Source organism: Lynx canadensis, chromosome A1 (genome assembly GCF_007474595.2).
Source record: "Lynx canadensis isolate LIC74 chromosome A1, mLynCan4.pri.v2, whole genome shotgun sequence".
NCBI classification, from domain to species: Eukaryota; Metazoa; Chordata; class Mammalia; order Carnivora; family Felidae; genus Lynx; species Lynx canadensis.
The window spans coordinates 90,222,358-90,240,764 of NC_044303.2; the positions used below are offsets into that span (position 1 = coordinate 90,222,358).

Below are 18,407 nucleotides of genomic sequence, written 5' to 3' on the forward strand. Positions count from 1 at the left end.
ACTTCAGTTTCTAAATGCAGTTAGGGATGTTAATTAGAATGGAGTATTGGGAAGAACAAGAAGATTGTAGTCAGACACACCTAAATTCAGATCCAGGCTGCGCCACTTCCCAGCTGGGAATTTGGGCAACTTCCTCACTGTCTTCTAGCTCTCTTCCTTGTCTGCAGAGGGGGGACAGCACTGCTTACCTGACGAGCTGTTAGGGGGATGTTTATAACTGTGGAGCTCAGAGTCCGGCCTACTCTTCTGCCTCCAGTCTCGTCTGCCCCAAACCTTCCCAACTTTTAGGTCTTGGCTTTCCATTTCAAAGGTTTCATTTATTTTTTTTTTAATGTGAAATGTGTGTGTGACTAAAAAAAATAAAAATAAAAAACAACAGAAAGTTGTAATGGGAAGAGTCAAAGTCTCATTTCCCACTGTGTGTCTGTACTTGCTAGTATACTCGTGTGTGCGTGTGCATGTGTGTGGGGCTGTGAATATTCACATTTACTACAGGCACTTTTTTAATTAAAAAAAATTTTTTTTAATGTTTATTTTTTAAGAGAGCAAGAGAGAGGCAGAGCTCAAGCATGGGAGGGGCAGAGAGAGGGAGACAAAGAATTGGAAGCAGGCTCCATCCAGGCTCTGAGCTGTCAGCACAGAGCCTGATGCAGGGCTCAAACTCATGAACCATGAGATCATGACCTGAGCCAAAGTCAGACCCTTAACTGACTGAGCCACCCAGGTGCCCCTACCATACACACTCTTTAACTTGCTTCATTTCCTTTGTTTCATCTTAAACATCATTCCTCATCAGTACACAAAGTCCCTGCATTATTTTTAATGGCTTTTTTTGTGCTTTTATGCCATAGTTCACTCATTCCAAGTGTATGTTTTAGGTTATTTCTTGGTTTTTTGGTTTTTTTTTGTTTGTTTGTTTTTTTGTTTGTTTGTTTTGCCCTATTATAAAAAGTGCTACAAACATTCTTGCACGAATGTCTTTGAACATTTGTACATATTATTTATCAGGTACATTTATAGAATTGTAGTGGCCAGGTTAGGAGTCATGTGCATTTAAAATTTTCATTAGATGTTACATATTTTCCTCCCTAGAAATGTTTTGCCAACTTACAGGGCTCACCAGCATGTATGAGAATGCCTGTTCCCTCACACCTGGGTTGATACTGTGCACAAACTTGCACTCAGGTCTTGACTCGTCCTGGAAACCTTCCTTTATATCCATGTCCCACTCACACACTCCCTCTGCTCACTCACTGGCTGCTATCCCCACACTGCCCTTGGGCCCACTTCTACGTCTGCCCCTACGACACACTTCCCAGTAGTGTGACAATTATGCTCTTGGCGGTTTGAGGGAATGGACTGTCTGGTTAGTGCTCTCTCAACAATCCCTACCTTGTGCTTGGTGCGTAGGAGGCCCTCATGAGATATTGGGAGATCTCAGTGAATGGTAGCCGATGTACCCACAAGACTTGGACGTAAATAGTATATTTACAGTAGTTGAATTGCTTATATTTAAAGGATTCTAGAGTTAGAGAATTTTTTTTAATATAAAGCTGTTTTGAAATTTTTATTTATTTTTTTATTTTAAGTTGGCTCCATGCCCAATGTGGGGCTTAAACCACCCTGAGATCGAGTCACGTGCTCTACTGACTGAGCCAGCCAGGCACCCCTAGAGAATTTTTTTTTAAAAGCATTTCTTATTCTAAACTCCAAACAAAGTAGGAACATCCCTCCTACCCAACGTTTATCTGTAGAGTGGGTAGATTTTACTCTAGAATCCTGGAGGGGATTCTATAAGGGTCTTCAGTCTTAGACAAATAGGGATTTTAGTAAGTTTTTTAAAATTTTTATTTATTTTGAGAGAGAGAGAGGGAGATGCAAGGGGAGAGGGAGAGAGAAAATCCCAAGCAGGCTCCATGCTGTCAGCACAAAGCCCAATGCGGGACTCGAACTCAGGAACCATGAGATCATGACCTAAACAGGAACCAAAAGCTGAATATTCAACCAACTGAGCTACCCAGGCGCCCCCAGACAAATAGGGATTTTAGATTAGAGCCTTTCATTCAACCAGGTTTCATTGAAGCAGCATGGTAAAGTGGGAAGGGTATGGACGTGAGCCAGATGGCTTCATCAAAGGCTGTGCTGACTCCTTCCCCCTGGGCTCTGCCCACCACCCTCAGATCTGAAGAACCCAAGGAGCAGAGTGTGTCCCCCTAGAAGCTTTCTCAGTGGATCATTGGTGGGCATTGGACATTTCCTTAAGTTTATCGACATGTGAGAGGGAAGAAAGCCCCTCCCTGCCTTTAAGGTGCTATCAGCCTTGGGGGAGGGAGACATGGGCAGACCTGCAGAAACTGAGTAACAGCACAGCCTGGCCGGGGCTGCACAGCACAGAGCAGCGTGGGCGGAGACGGGGTCCCACTGCTTGGAGCCAAGGTACGGAACCAGCACCCACTGGTGAGGGAAGTGAAGGCAGTGCCTGCACCTCAGTGTGTTGATAATGTGGTTGTACGAAGAATTCTTATATAGTACTTCCCAATTTGTAAACTGTTTTCTAAAACCCAGCTGACATCCATTCTGTTGAAATATAATCTCAACAGTTGATTTCATTAATAGCTAAATTACTTGGCTTTCTTGTGTGCTTTCTCATGTTCACAAAGCCCAAGTTTGACGGAGAAGATGGCTTTGACAGCTTCTCACTTAGGTAGCTTTTTCTGCCTACTAAGGGCAACTTATTTTAATTTAAAAATTACTTTAGGGGCGCCTGGGTAGCTCAGTTGGTTAAGAGTCTGACTTTGGCTCAGGTCATGATCTCATGGTTGGTGAGTTTGAGCCCCACATCAGGCTCCTCACTGACAGTGCAGAGCCTACTTGGGATTCCCTCTCTCCCTCTGCCTCTCTCTTCTCTTCTCTTCTCTTCTCTTCTCTTCTCTTCTCTTCTCTCTCTCTCTCTCTCTCTCAAAATAAATAAATAAATAAACTTTAAAAAAATTAAATAAAAATTACTTTAAATCTTGAGATGAAAATATGTTAATTCTCTAACCTAATGATGTGACATTCTCCCCAAATTCACAAAAGCTAACCTAATCGTGTGCCAAAGTATAGGTTACAACAGCTGTAGCAGAGAGAGTTCCAGAGTTGCTCAACAAGGTTGAGATTAGTTTGTACCAGCCTGAGTGTGGGCAGGTGGACCAGAATGGGGGGCAGCTCTGGGCCACAAGGTCATTCAGGACTCTGGCCAGTGGGCAGCTCTACCAGCTTCAACATGTGACTGCCATCTCTGGGTCTGTGACAGCTGTTCCCCCAGCCAGCAGCAAGGGAGAAAGATAAGTTGGACAGCAAGCAGCTTTTAAAAGAGAGAGAGAGAGAGAGGAAGGAAGGAAGATAACAAGATGGATGGATGGGTGGATGGATGGATGGATGGATGGATGGATGTTGAAATGGCACACATCACTCTGCTTACATCTCATCAGCCAAAAGTTGGTCATCTGGCCACACCTGGCTGCCAAAAAGCAGCCAGATGTCCTCTCTAGTTGGGCAGCCATTTGTCCAGCTCACATAGGGAGGCTTCTGTTCCTGAAACAAAGGAGGGAGGATCTGGAGGATGTCAGCAGCCTGTGGCTGTCATGCTGCCTGTCTCTCAGTCACTGCAGACTTACCTGTCTGAAGCCAGATTTGCAGACTGCATGCGTCTCCTGCCCACCTCCAGCTGCTTCACCCACGTTTCTCCTCATCTTCTCCTGGCAGCACAGGTCATGCACATTCTTCCTCCATGCCGTGCATTTACTTCTTTTCCCCATCCGCCACAACCCTGCCATGTTTTGCTGGGCCTCCCTGCCTTCAGTCCTGCCCACCCCAGTCCATCCCTTTCACAGCTTCCTGAATGACCCCTCAGCAAAGCAAGCCAGAGCACATGCCTCTCTGCTTTGATGGCTCCACAGCCCTCGGGCCCAGGTCCAGATGGCTCCCAGCAGCTTCCAGGGCCCATGGTGATCTGGCCTGGTTTCCTCTCTCCAGCTTCTTTCCCCCACTGCCCAGCAAAACTAACTCTTAAATGACTTCTCACATTCAGAATGCACCTCCACCTCTCTGCACATGCTCTCTCTCTTCCCCACAGCTCAGAGCCTTCTCTGTCCTTCTCGGTTTAGGGGTCTCCTTGCATCGGGGCTCTTCCTGAACATGTCCGCAGTGTGCACTCTCCGTGAGCTCATCAAGGGCAGGCACACTGGCTGTTCCTGCACAGGACTTTGTCCTCAGTGGTGTCAGGAAGTGCTTTTTGAATGACTGGCAGTGCAGGTGTATTCCAGTAAGGCAAAGAAACAGCAGGTTGTAGTGGCTACCTGCCTTTTCATCTAGTCCATCTCTGAACCTTTGCACTTGTACCCCAAGAGCCAGTTTGAGCAATTCACCATGTCTGAGCACAGTCAGCTCGAGCTCTGTACCTCTGCTGTCTGTCTCTGACAGATCCAGATGCAACCTCCTCCATGAAGCTCTCCTTGTCTTCTGCACCCCTGCCAAAGGGTAGGACCTCTTTTGCCTTGGTTTACTTTTTGCTTATGCCCTTATGTTATTATAACTTGTGTTGCAACTTGTGTTACAGTATTCCCCCAACTAGCTGCTTTAAGACGAACTGATCTTGCTTTATCACCTACGTTACTTACCACTTCTTATACAAAAGCACCCCATAAACGTTGAGTTGAATTGTCTCAGCCCCATAAAAACTGTAAAAAAAAATAATCTCTAGAAATAGATATTCCTTCAGATGTCAGTAAAATGAAGCAGCCTCGTCAGGGAATCATTAGGTACTGAATTATGGGTCAGAGCAGCAAAAGTTTATTGAATGCTTCTATTGTGGTCCTGTCCCCAGCAGTGTGAGATGCCACAGTAAGCAACACAGACCTGCCCTCACCGCCCTGGAGCTTAGGGCCCCCTCCTCACCACAGCGTGGCTCAGCCAGGCTGTTTAGCTCACAGTATAGCAGGGGCTGATCATCCCACTGTAGGTTGTCATGAGCAGTGTGTTGGTTCATCTAATGCAGTGCTGGCCTCCCGGAGGCACTCCCCAGCCTGTGTACAGCACATTCAATCACAGTTGCTGGTGGTACTAAGAGCTGTGCCTCAGCCACTGCCCTGAGAATGGTTAAAAGAGGGGGAGGGGCGCCTGGATGGCTCAGTCAGTTGGGCATCCGACTCTTGATTTTGGCTCAGGTCATGATCTCGTGGGTTCATGGGTTTGAGCCCCTAGTCAAGCTCCATGCTGAGCATGGAGCCTGCTTGGGATTCTCTCTCTCTGCCCCTCCCTTACTTGCTGTCTGTATCTTTCCCAAAATTAATAAAAATAAACTTTAAAAAGATGAGGGGGGGAGCGGGGGTGAAGCAGTGGTCAGTTGGAGAAGCTATTCATTTGATTTAAATTCTTTGTTTAGGCTTGTTATTCATGAATTTATTTCCATGTTTAATGGAAATTCTAGGCATCACTGTATTGAAATACAAATCATCACTCCAGAGAACTTAGGTAGGCATTAAATATTAGATGGTAGAACAAACAGGAATTTGCTGAAGCTATAGAATAAAATTTAAATTCCATGTTTTTAAATAGTATATAATGTTTACCCCTATGATTTTATTGTTGGCTTTTTAATTTTTTTAAAAAGAGCAAAAGAAATAGTTTTATGACTTCTAAATAAACATCTTCAGACAAGAGCCAGGGATCCAAATCAGTGTAACTGCTGATTTGTGTTTGGTTGTTTTCTATATAAAATCACATAGGCTCCTGCATGGTGGGGATCTCAGCCTACTGCCTAAGCCACCAAAAGGTGGCTGCCTAAACCACCAGTTTATACTAGTTTATCATGAATAATTGTCAGAGCATCCATGTTAATGACTATAGGTTACAATGGTTCTCTGTCTACAACTGTCTCTGTATTGAGCCCACCAGTGATGTGGGGTTTGGGGAATGTGGGGCCTCAACATGCGCAGTGGGCATGCATGGCCACACACCCATGTCTCCAGGCCCAGCACCCCAATGTTCCATCACTTCCTCCTTTTACAATCTAGATATATAGTAGGACTTGCTTTCTGCTCCATCATTTCACCTGAATTTGTGGACTTAGAAGAAGACTGGCCCACTTGTGTTTTCTGCAGGAACTGTAGACAGAATCCCTTGGAAACCTCTCCCCAGTGCTTTCATCCCTGGTTGAGGCAGCCCGGCATAAGCTAGTTCCAAAGGAGGCGAGCTGATGAGAATCACTCAGTGACATAATCCTGTCATGGCTAGCAAAAATGGACAAATAAAAGAAGGGCTGTTAGTTTCTAGTCCGCTCCCTTAAAACATGGTCATGTGGGGCCTCAATGTTCCTTCCTTTCATGATGGTCTTGTGCCTCTGAAATGTCGTTGCATTTTTTTGTTTGTTTGTTTTGCACTTTGCTTAAGTTCAGAACTTGGTCCAACCAACTTTATCAACTTACAGCCACGTTGTCTTACATGCCAATAAACTTGCAACCCTATGAAGTGAGCTGTGCCTGTATCATCTCAGAAAGAGTGCATGTTCATTCTGTTTCTCTTTTAAGGAACCTGACCACTGTACCAGCTCTTTGGAATATTCTATGATACTACATCATGAGTGACAGTAAATGTGATAGTCAGTTTTACAGTGTGCAAGTGGCAGACTCAACTTTCACTGTCCTGAAACGTTACCAGCAGTTGAAACCAATTGGCTCTGGAGCCCAAGGGATTGTTTGGTAAGTATGCTCTGTTTCAATAGCATGGACTGAGTTTTTGTCATAATAAAAACCCAATAAAATGAAGTTGTCAGAACTTAGAAACGCTGATGATTAAAAAAAATACTCTTTTCTTTGCAATAGGTTTTTGAACTATATCAGATCAAGCTCTTGCTCTAGTTGTATGTAGTCGTATTGTAGGATACAGACCTCAATTCTTAGAATGCTGCATAAATTTATAGTTTGCGATTTTTCTTTTTTTCCCTTTGTTTTTTTTTCTTTTCTTTTCTTTTCTTTTTTTTTTTTTTTCCATTTCCCTGTCATTAGATACTAGAGTAATAGGTATGACAGTGAGTTGTAACAGAAATTTGGAGTTTTATTCATTTCTTCATCCTGGCCACCTTTCCCCTCTCCCCCTTTTATCCCCAATCACTCCTATTCATTTCTAGGCGCCGTCACTGCAGTGCCTTGCCCTTCATTGGCAGGATGAGGCCAGTCAGTGTCATTATCACCCCATGGATTAACCAGGAAGGGCTGCTGTGTGAGGGGTTGGGCTGGCCGTCTCTTCCTTGGTGTCTCACTTCAACCATGTGTCCAGCCCGTCAGAACCGTTGGTCTGACCCTGAACCTTAGTCTCTTGCATGGTAAGACAGTCAGCTGCCGCGACATCACCGGCCAGCTAAAGGTAAAGTCTTTCACGTGTTTTCTAGACTACAGTTATCAGCGCTTCCCAAACTTTTCAACCCATAGTTTTCTGGGCAAGGCTTTTCTTTTCTTTTCTTTTCTTTTCTTTTTTTTTTTTTCTTTTTTCTTTTTTGGGTCAATAAAAACAAGGTTGTCTTTGCATCTAAAATAAACTGTGTTGGAGCTAAATATCCACTGTTTACAACTTGTAGGCAGAGGAGATTCAAGATAAAAGAGAACTAACTCTTCTAGATGTTCTGGTAGGGGGGCTTAATGTTCTCATTAGAGATTTTGAGTCTAGAGACCCAGCGCTTTGTAATTGATCCTCGGTTATGGAGACCTGAGATCCAGGAAGTCCTTCCCATTGTTCCCTTTAGCCTAGGTGGTTGGAGCCCTGGGAGCTAAGAGGAAATGACATTCAGAACTTCACAGAAAAACTAATGTAGGAGAAGGGGCTGTTTGGGAGGAATGCCCAGTCTGGGTCTAAAATAAGGGTGATCTTAATTTCCAAAAGATAACACACTGTATTGCTATTTAAATCCATTGTGCCAAGAGAAGTTTTAAAGTCATTGGATGGTTCAAGTGAGGACACTTTGAAATGTATAAAAAGTTCTAGACAATAAAACATTCTTTTGATTTATAATCCATCTCTTACTTGGAATTGCATAGTAATTTGATACAGGTAATTTGGCAAGGCTGATATTAACAACATTTAATGTAATAACCACATTGAGAGTCAACCTCTCAATATGGTTCATAAGTAATTCTAAATAAAGTTCATGAGTAAAAAAAGTTCATAAGTAATTGCAAAATGGAAGGTTTTGTAAATGGGAGGCAGTTAAAATTAATGACTTCATTACAGCATGTAAATAACAGTAAAATCACATGTTACTTTATAAAATACCATTTTGCAGAGATTGGTTTTGACTTCCAGGTTGTATACGCTACTTTTCATCTTTAATTTTTACAGACATGTTTAATAATGAAATTATTCATCACAGATGTGTATTTTTTATTAAAAAATTTTCAGTTTTTAAACAAAAGTTCCTAATATGCCATTATAAGCTAAACCTCATCTGAGAAAGCAGTGGCAGAATTATAGTATGGAAAGTTCTGAATTAAAAAAAAAATTTTTTTTGACTCAGAGCCCAGAAATAAACCCATACATTTATGGCCAGTTGATTTTGGAAAAGTTCTCCACGGTCATCCATTGGGGAAAGAGCAGTCTCTTCAACAGATCGTGCTGGGGCAAGTGTATGTCCACATGCAGAAGGCACGTCATGTGTTGGACCCTTGCTTCACATTGTATAGAAGGTTAACTCAAAATAAATCATTGACCTAAACGTAAGTGCTGGAAGCATAAACTCCTAAAAGAAAACCAGGGAAGCTTCATGACTTTGGATTCTTAGAAATGACACCAAAAACATGAGCAACAAAAGAACAAATTGGACTCCATCAAAATTTAAAACTTTGGTGCATCAAAGGACACTGTCAACAGAGTGAAGAAACCACCCACAAAATGGGGAAATGTTTGCAAATCATATATCTGGTAAGCGTCTAGTATCCGGAATGTATAAAGAACTCTTACAACTTTAAAAAGACAACCCAATTAAAAAAAAAAAAAAAAAAAACACAGCCGAAGGACTTGAATAGAATTTCCCCAGAGGGGATATATAAATAGATAATAAGCACATGCAGAGGTGCTCAACATTAGTCATTTGGGAAATGAAATTAAAACCACAGTGAGTTACAACTTCATACCCACTAGAATGGCCATGATCAACACAACAGAAAATAAAAAATGTTGGCAAGGATGTGAAGAAGTTAGAAGCCTCATGCATCGCTGGTGAGATGTAAGATGCTGCGGCCTCTTGTGGAGAACAGTTTGACGGATCCTCAACGCAGAATTACCACGTGACCCAGTAACTACTCCTAGGTATATACCCCAAAGAATTAAAATCCATTGTACCAACAAAAACTTACACAAATGCTTTGTACACTGTAACAAAGGTGTACACAGATGCTTGTAGCAGCAGTATTCGCAATAGCCAGAAGGTAGCCCAAATGTCCATCAGGAGATGATGAATAGATGCACAAATTGTGTTCTGTGCACACATAGGGTTTGATTCATAAAAGGACCAAAGCCCTGACACGTGCTACAACATGGATGATCCTCAAGAGCACGCTAAGTGAAAGAAGCCAGACGTTTATATGAGATGTCTAGAGTAGGTGGGTGCCTGGAGGCAGATGCAGACTGGTGGTTAGCAGAGGCAGGGGGGACAGGGGGATGGGACACAGCTGCTTACAGGGTATGGCCTTTCTCTTTGTGTTGACGGAAATCTTTTGGAATGATACAGAGCTGGTGTCCGCACAACATCATGAATAGACTGAACGCCACTGAATCATTCACTTTCAACTGGTTAATTTTGTGTGTCTGTGAATCTCACCTCAAATATTTTCTTTAAAAAAAGAAAGCAAACTGGAGGGATGCCTGGGTCACTCAGCCTTGATCTCAGCGTTGTGAGTTCAAGCCCCACATTGGGCGTGAAGTCTACTTTAAAAAAAAAAAGCAAACCGGAAGGTGCCTTACAGCAAAGCTATTTTATCATTTTGTCATTTGGATATTTAACTCCTGATACTAAAGCATTGTATGTAATGGTATTTTTACACTGTACAGTGTGTAAAATATGTTGTCATTTCCCCATAGTAGCTTGACTTCTATATTGACAGAATCTTAATAGTAAAGTCACTTAAATCTTAATGTTTTCCTTTACATGATTTCATGACAATTTTGTTAATACTTGTGGGAGCAGCTTTTATCCCACATGCAGAAAGGTAGGCAGAAAGAAGTACATGAGGGCTAAAACCCTGACGCTGTTCTAAATCTCATCTCTTGCAAATCCCCATTTCCATTAGCCTGAGTTTTGATTCTAAGGCAAGATCAAAGGCTGGGTTTTTGTTGTTTTCTGCTCAAGTGAGAAGTCATTACTTGGAACTAATTAAGCTTAATTAATTAATTAAAACTTGATGAGCCCATTCGCAGCTAACAGTTTATTTCACAATCTTCTATGTCACTATTCACTTACCTTTGTAACCCAGACGGTTACTTGTTACCAAACCAAAGCCTGTTGGGCTAACTTCACAGGATGCATGGAAAAGGGGTTAGTTAACTTGATTCAGATGACTGATGTCTTCTGGTAGAGATGTGTGTACAGCTGTGAAAATCTTTCTTGGGCTTCTGGGATGTTTCATCTGTTGGCCTTCAGATGAAGTGCTATCCTGGGAGCTGGGCCCATAGTTGGAGACCTGCCTTCTGTTATCATGTCATTGCTCCTTTCTCCCAGAGTCTGTGTGGCCTTGCTGTTGGCCAGGCGGGTGGGTGACTGACTGCTCCTCGCCTTGCCGGTGGGTTGAGGCTTTGGGGTCCCCTTGAGCCACAACAATGGTGATCCTCAGAATGAGAGAGTACTTCCCCTGTGATACCCCTTCCACCCCATCTTCTGAGTATTTTTTCCCAGATCTGTTTTGCACAGCATTGTGGGTATTGGCATTCTGCTTTGAGGGCCTCAAAAGAAAAGTGTTCAGTATGCGGTGCAAGGAGAGGGTCTTTCACCCTCTCCTAGAAACTACTAACTACCGTTAGTTAGAAACTACTAACGGTGCCAGTCAGGCCCCTTTCTTTCCTCCAGTGACAGAAGGGCCCGAGTGTCCCCCACCATCAAGCCCTAACTTCTAGATAACTGGTTCTCTGCAGCCGTTCTTTCCCTGCAAACATGACCATTACTTTTGTCCCCACTGCATGTGGGGATTGGATTGTCCTCAGAAGCCCACCAGTCTTTAAGACACTGTCACTGGTCTTTCAAGACTAATCTCATCTATGAAACATCCCCAGCTAATCTCAGCTCACATTTAGAATAAAGCCTTCTCTCTGGTTGAACCAAATGCTTCATTGATGTGCATACCACGTGAGCGCGCGCGCGCGCACACACACACACACACACACACTTCAGAACTAGAAGATAATAGATTTGTGTTTTAAACCAAATTTGTGGTAATTTGGTACAACAGCAATAGGAAACTAACCAGAGGCATGTGTGTTCTTACATTTTTGAAAATAAAATGTAGTAGCAATAGTGCATGGTTTGCAAAACTTGTTAATCATCTGTGTAAACTAGAGCTTTATGAAGACCTAGGGACTAGGGTGCAGCGAAACCAAAGTGCAGGTACTGGTCTGGGATTAAGTGGAAGAGCTGGGACCAGAGGAAAATATTCTGCCTCTTAATTTTGAATAGCTTTTGCAATTGCCTCTTGTTTCCATATTTTTGTTCATTAAAAATGTTAGTGAAATAGGGGTGCCTGGGTGGCTCAGTTGGTTAAGCATCCGACTCTTGACTTCAGCTAGGGTCGTGATCTCACAGTTTATGAGATCGAGCCCCACGTTGGACTCCACACTGTCAAGCGTAGAGCCTGCTTGGTATTCTCTCTTTCCCTCTCTGTCTCTCTGCCCCTGCCCTGCTTTCTCTCTCTCTGTCAAAATAAACATTTTAAAAATGTCAATTAAATAAATTAGGAAGTAAGTTTTGAAATGTTTATCACTTTGAATCATTCATAAATATCAACTATATTATTTCATAAAATTAAGTAACTGCAAGATTTTGTTGAAGCTATAGCGGGGGAAAAGTGTGTACGTTTCTTTCTTATCTGTTCAGTTTTTCTTCCTCCTAAAATCTCAAGTTGTTCAGCCAAAATAGTGAGAATTATCTGTTTTATGGAACACTTGCATGAAGTTTTTAACTTAAAAAAAAAAAGTTTAATGTTAGATCTGGCAGACCCTAGAAGTCACAGTTACAACCTGAGCATTAAATGGTTAGTCTAGCCTTTACTCCTTTATCTTTCTAGTTCTGTTCACCCATGAATGTCAGCCTCTTCTTACACTGTTTTATTTTCTCTCCACTAGTATGAGTAAATAAACATATAATGTCTGTAACAAAATTTCTGCGATAAAGAAGATTTATAGTGTAAAGCACAGGAAGCCTGTGATGTGGGAAAACTGAGCTCCAAGACCGGCTCTGATCCACACACTCGTAGTTCTTTGTGACCTTGAACAAATCCTTGGGTCTTTGTATGTCTTAACAGTCTCACCTCTAAAGTGAGCAGTTTTAGAGCTTCTGTATTAGAATGATGGATCAGATACCCAACAAAGCAGAGGGCACTGACAGTAGTCAGTGGGATGAGAGCTTTTAACACATTTCTGAAATGTAAGAAGTAATTGGAAACTTGATGCAGATAAACAGAGCAGGGGAAGTGAGAATAAGTAGCAGAGACATTTGCAGTGAGGAAGAGAACCTATCTAGAGTAAAACCCCAAAGAGGCTGTAGGTGTAGGGATGACAGAGACAGAAAACGAAGGTGAAACAAGTGCCCAGAAATAGGGATGTTAATTAAAAGTGTGTCTATGAAACAGTTGTGCTAGTTGGCTACCAACATCCGCCTGCCATCCCCGTGCTCAGCATTTGCGCCTAGAGAGCAAGTAGGTGAGTGAAGAATTACTAGGCTAGGATCTGGGGATGGACAGAATCCTAGTAGGGGAAGCCCAAAATTTGGGGCTCTTTCCCCTGAGGACATTTGAGAATTCTAGAGTGCATAGCTGAGAGATTGAGTAATACTTTGGATTGCCTTGGGTGACCAGCAGATTGGAGCCCAGGGTCCTATAAGGGGCCAGGTGAACTTTTTGCCTTGAACTGGGACCAAAAAAGGACTGCACCCAAGAAGTTAAAAATGAACCCGAAAGAAAATGTTAAAAAAAAAAATTTTTTTTTTATATATGAAATTTATTGACAAATTGGTTTCCATTCAACACCCAGTGCTCATCCCAAAAGGTGCCCTACTCAATACCCATCACCCACCCTCCCCTCCCTCCCACCCCCCATCAACCCTCAGTTTGTTCTCAGTTTTTAACAGTCTCTTATGCTTTGGCTCTCTCCCACTCTAACGTCCTTTTTTTTTTTTTTTTTTTTTTTTTTTAATTTTTAAACGGGGGAGGGGGTGCCTGGGTGACTCAGTCAGTTGAGCGTCCAGCTTTGGCTCAGGTCATGATCTCACAGTTCGTGGGTTTGAGCCCTGCGTCGGGCTCTGTGCCGGCAGCTCAGAGCCTGGAGCCTGCTTCAGATTCTGTGTCTCCCTCTCTCTGTGCCCCTCCCCCACTCCCGCTCTCTCTCTGTCCCTCAAAAATGAATAAATGTTAAAAAAAAAATTAAAAAAAAAAAAGAATGAACCTGAAAGAAATGGACCCTTGCGGGCACTGCCACTCAGCCTCAAATCACCTCATTTGCTGAACTTGAAGTGAACCCAAATTGCTAGTGCCCCCCACCAGGTGCCCAGCAGAAGTGAATTTAAATTCTAGATATCAAGCTATTTCTAGATAGCAAGCAGTTTTGCAAGTGCGAGGCCCCACACACCATCACAAATGACTTGTCACACAGGAGAATAGACAACATGCATGTGACCCAGCACAAACAGAAAAGAAACAGATCCACAGGGGATATTAGTGTTATTGGATCCAAACTTTAAATAGCTATGGCATTGTGTTCAGGATGGTAAAAGGCAAGATGAAAAATTTTTGGTAGAAAAGTGGAGACTTAAAAAAAAACTAAAGGGGCGCCTGGGTGGCGCAGTCGGTTAAGCGTCCGACTTCAGCCAGGTCACCATCTCGCGGTCCGTGAGTTTGAGCCCCGCGTCGGGCTCTGGGCTGTTGGCTCAGAGCCTGGAGCCTGTTTCCAATTCTGTGTCTCCCTCTCTCTCTGCCCCTCCCCCGTTCATGCTCTGTCTCTCTCTGTCCCAAAAATAAATAAACGTTGAAAAAAAAAATTAAAAAAAAAAAAACTAAATTGAAATTCTAGAACTGTAAGATATAGAAATTAAATTATGAAGTTAATGGATGGGTTTAATGGCATATTAGATATAACCAAAGAGAGATTTAGTGATCTGAAAGGTGGGTCAGGAAAAAAAAAAATCAGTGGGGCACCTGGGTAGCTCAGTCGGTTGAGCGTCCGACTTCAGCTCAAGTCGTGATCTCATGGCTCATGAGTTCGAGCCCTGCGTCAGGCTCTGAGGTGAGCCTGTTTTGGATTCTATGTCTCCTTCTCTCTCTGCCCCTCCTCCGGCTCACACCCTGTCTCTCCAAAAAACTAAATAAACATTAAAAAAAATTTCAGAATGAAGCCTGGAGAGACAAAAGGGTAGAAAAATACAGAAGAGAGGATGTTTTCATTTTCTATGGCTGCATAATAAGTTACCACAAACTTGGTGTTTTAAAGCAACACCCATTTATGATTTCATACTTCTCATAGGTCAGAAATCTGCATGGGCTTGCCCGGGTTCTTGCCCAACATCTCATGAGGCTGAAATCAAGATGTTGGCTGGACTGTGCTGTTGTCTGGAGGCTCCAGGAAAGAATGTGCTTCCGAGCACATTCGCAGGACCCAGTTGCTTGCAGCTGTAGGTCTGAGGTCCCCATCCCTCGCTGTCTGTCAGCCAAAGGCCATTGTGCTCGTAGGGGCTCCTGCATTCCTTCTCACATGGCCCCCTCCACCTTAAAGACAGCAGTGGCACGTCTAATCCTTCTCAGGATAAAAATCTCTCAGACTTTCCCCTCTTCCCACCAGCCAGAGCAAACTCTGCTTCTAAAGAGCTGTCGTGGGACACCTGGATGGCTTGGTTAGCATCTGACTTCAGCGAAGGTCATGATCTCGTGGTTTGTGAGTTCGAGCCCCACATCAGGCTCTGTGATGACAGCTCAGAGCCTGGAGCCCGCTTAGGATTCTGTGTCTCCCTCTCTCTCTGCCCCTCCTCCACTCATGCTCTATCTCGGTCTCTCTCAAAGATAAATAAGCATTAAAAAAAAAAGGGGGGGGTCTGTTGTGATTAGATTAGACCCCATCTCCCATTTGTTAATGAGTATGCTTAGCCCCGTTTATAGAACACAGGGTCAGCATACATAAAAACCAAATGCCTAGAAATTGGTACAGCAAAACACTTTGACAATGCTTCGGCGTTCCTACTCTTAGCTATCTACTCATCAGAAATGCATGTATAAGGGACCCAGAGCCATGTGTGAGAATGTTTATGACCATGTTTCTTATAATTGCTAGCAAACTGAAAATAACTGAAGTATACATCAACGTTATGTCATGTAGTCATGCAAAGGAATATTATAGCAATGACACAGAATGAATTCTAGCTACACACAACAACAGGTGAGTCTCTCAGATGTAATGTTGAGTGAAAGAAGTCAGACACAAACGGTTTAAAAAAACAGACAAAAATAAGCTGTGGGAGGGGGAGGGAGCTTGAAGATGCATATTTAGCTGGTAAAAGCAAGGAGGTGATGATCATAAAAATCAGAATGAGTTATCATCTTTGGGGACAGGAGGGATAGTGATTAGTAAGGGGAGGCTTTGGGGATGCTGACGAAACATGATTCTTTGTGACACATCATTGAACTGAGGAACAGGAAGAGAAGCAAAGGGATGAAAATGAGACAAGCAACATTGGAAATCCGTGGAGTTCCAAAAGAAAGCTGATTTTGAAGTCAGAAGACAAACTATAAGTCAAGGCTGAGGGCACAACAAGATCATTTATCTTCCATGGACTCTTTCTGAAGCAATTCCTTGAGGATGTACTCCACCAAGAAAGAGAATACAGGAACATATATGACCAGAAGCATGGAGACCAGTGAAAAGAAGTCCCAAGGTGGTGGCTTTACAGCAGGCCGTGAAAGAAACTCCAAGAAAACATATCTTCAAAAAAATGGAATAGACTTTAAACAATAGCTCATGTGAGCAAGGTGGGAAGCATGGGGGATAGACTTTGGAAAGGGATATTTTTCTTCTCTTAAAAAGAAAAAATGCTGGGGTGCCTGGGTGGCTTAGTCGGGTAAGCATCCGACTTGGGCTTAGGTCATGATCTCATAGTTCATGGGTTCGAACCCCACGTCAGGCTCTGTACTGATGGCTCAGAGCCTAGAACCTGCTTTGGATTCTGTGTCTTCCTCTCTCTCTGCCCCTCCCCCTCTCATGCTCCATCTCTCTCTCTCTCTCTCTCAAAAATAAATAAATATTTTAAAAAAAAGAAAAAATGCTTATTGGAAACTTATGGTGGAACAGCTAGAAGAAGTCATGGCCTAAAGTGTCAAACAGCTTTAAAAAGACATGATGTTTGAGCAACTGATGGGATGTAAGAAAAGAAAATCCATCTGACTTTGATGCCAGAAACAATCTCATTCCCTTGTGAGTGACAAGAAGGGTCATGTGATCCTTGGAAAATGAACTGTCATCCTGGCTCTGCTGTTAGAGACATTTGCGTGTTCATGCATACATATTCTTGTGTGTCTTGGCTTTCAACTTGTAGACACATCCGAAAGAAGACACACGGAAGACGTAGTTGTAGAGACCGAACAGATATGTTCTCTAACTTGACCATTCGAGACAGAAGTTTGGAGGAGGGGAAAGAGAGTAGAGCCCTGAAGGCAAAAGAGATGGAAGGTGATGGTCTTATCTTACATACTGGGAGTCCAGAGGCTCCCTTGAAGGTTGATAGAACAAGAAATTTAGGCACGTTGTTTCAAGTTACAAAGGTAACCAAGGGAAAAGTTCAAAATGACGTGAGAGCAAAAAGCTGGGAAGAGTTGGGGGTTTCAAGTAAGTGGTTAAATCTTCAGTTTGGCGGAGTAGACAGACAACTTCTGAAGTTGAAACATGAGGAAACGGTAATAAAAGTATATTCATCTGGAGTTGAGAAGTGACCACAAGAATTAAAACCAAGAAAAATCGAAGGGGGTTGCTCCTGCAGTTCAAACTACTAGTGGGGAAGTAGGTGTCTGCTCAGAGGCTCAGAATTAGTCCATTTGGCTCATTTGGGACAAAAACTTTTTGGTGTGTCAAGAAAGGTGTGTCTGTTTTCAAGTTCTTAACACTGAAAAATATATGTAGGTACAAATGCACATGTATATATGTACATTAATTATCTGTTGCACAATAGATTTATCTTTAACATTTCATAATTCATATGAATGATGCATTTCCATATGGGCATGTGGATTTACGTATGTGTATATGTGTACACATAATGTGAACTGAATTAAAGAGAAACAATTACAAAGCCACGTGAAGTTTCTAATCATTAACCAAATGCTACCACGGACAGCCTTCAATTTAAAACCCATTCAATTAAGTTAGGGCTGTTGGCAAAAAAAACAAAAAACAAAAAACAAAAAAAAACATTAATAGAAGTGTATAAGTGGAAACAATGTTACAAACTGAATAGAATAAATAGAAACAGTGTTTTAAATGGTGCTTCAGTTCTGAGGTGGTCTTTGGCAGCCTTTAACCTCTGATGTACTATTAGTACTAATTTGTATAAAATGTACCATCAGGCTACTCAATTCTCCCTATTTTCTGGAGGAAAAGGAACTATAAATTTCAACTGGGAACTTGAGATGCCAGAAACACAGCCTCTGCAGGATTTTATTCTTACTATAACAGTACAAGGAGTTATTTCTAGTAGAATTTTATATATAGTAATTGCTTACGTTAGCGGTTTTGTATCTTGAGGATTTACCATGAGCTGAGATCTTGGCTTCTGTTTTCTCTTTAGATTTTTTTGTCTGGGAAAAACACAATCAAAACTTATATTTATTATATTCTTCTCATGATCTCAACCATTTCCTCCACCATGATACTCCAGAATATACTTCTATTTTATTCTGTGATAACCAGTGACCCTCCCGCCCCAACTTATTGGCATATTTAAACTGAAGACTTCGTTTCTTGACTGGTCTTACATCCTGTGTATTGAATTACTTGGTTCCGAATATAATGATATCAACTAATATGATGAGAAGTCAGTGTGCAAAGAATCGTTGAATCCCATCCTAACTGTAGCTGCCCTGTCTGTACCTCTGCAGAGCAGTGAGTCCGTCCCACATTCTCAGACGACTTACCTTGGT

At 42.4% G+C, this 18,407-nt stretch overlaps 1 protein-coding gene across 4 annotated transcripts in view; it reads left to right on the forward strand.

Moving 5' to 3' along the window:
• Positions 1–18,407, forward strand: part of MAPK9 (mitogen-activated protein kinase 9) — a 59,028-nt gene that overhangs the window by 10,334 nt on the left and 30,287 nt on the right. For 3 of the 4 annotated variants that reach the window (XM_030315983.1, XM_030315989.1, XM_030315973.1), the window contains exon 2: positions 6,570–6,740. In XM_030315983.1, the coding sequence (XP_030171843.1) occupies positions 6,619–6,740 (122 nt within the window). In that variant the 5' untranslated portion in view covers positions 6,570–6,618. Of the gene's footprint in view, positions 1–6,569; positions 6,741–7,168; positions 7,405–18,407 lie in introns of those variants that run through there. The other variant, XM_030315996.1, reaches the window with a different exon arrangement.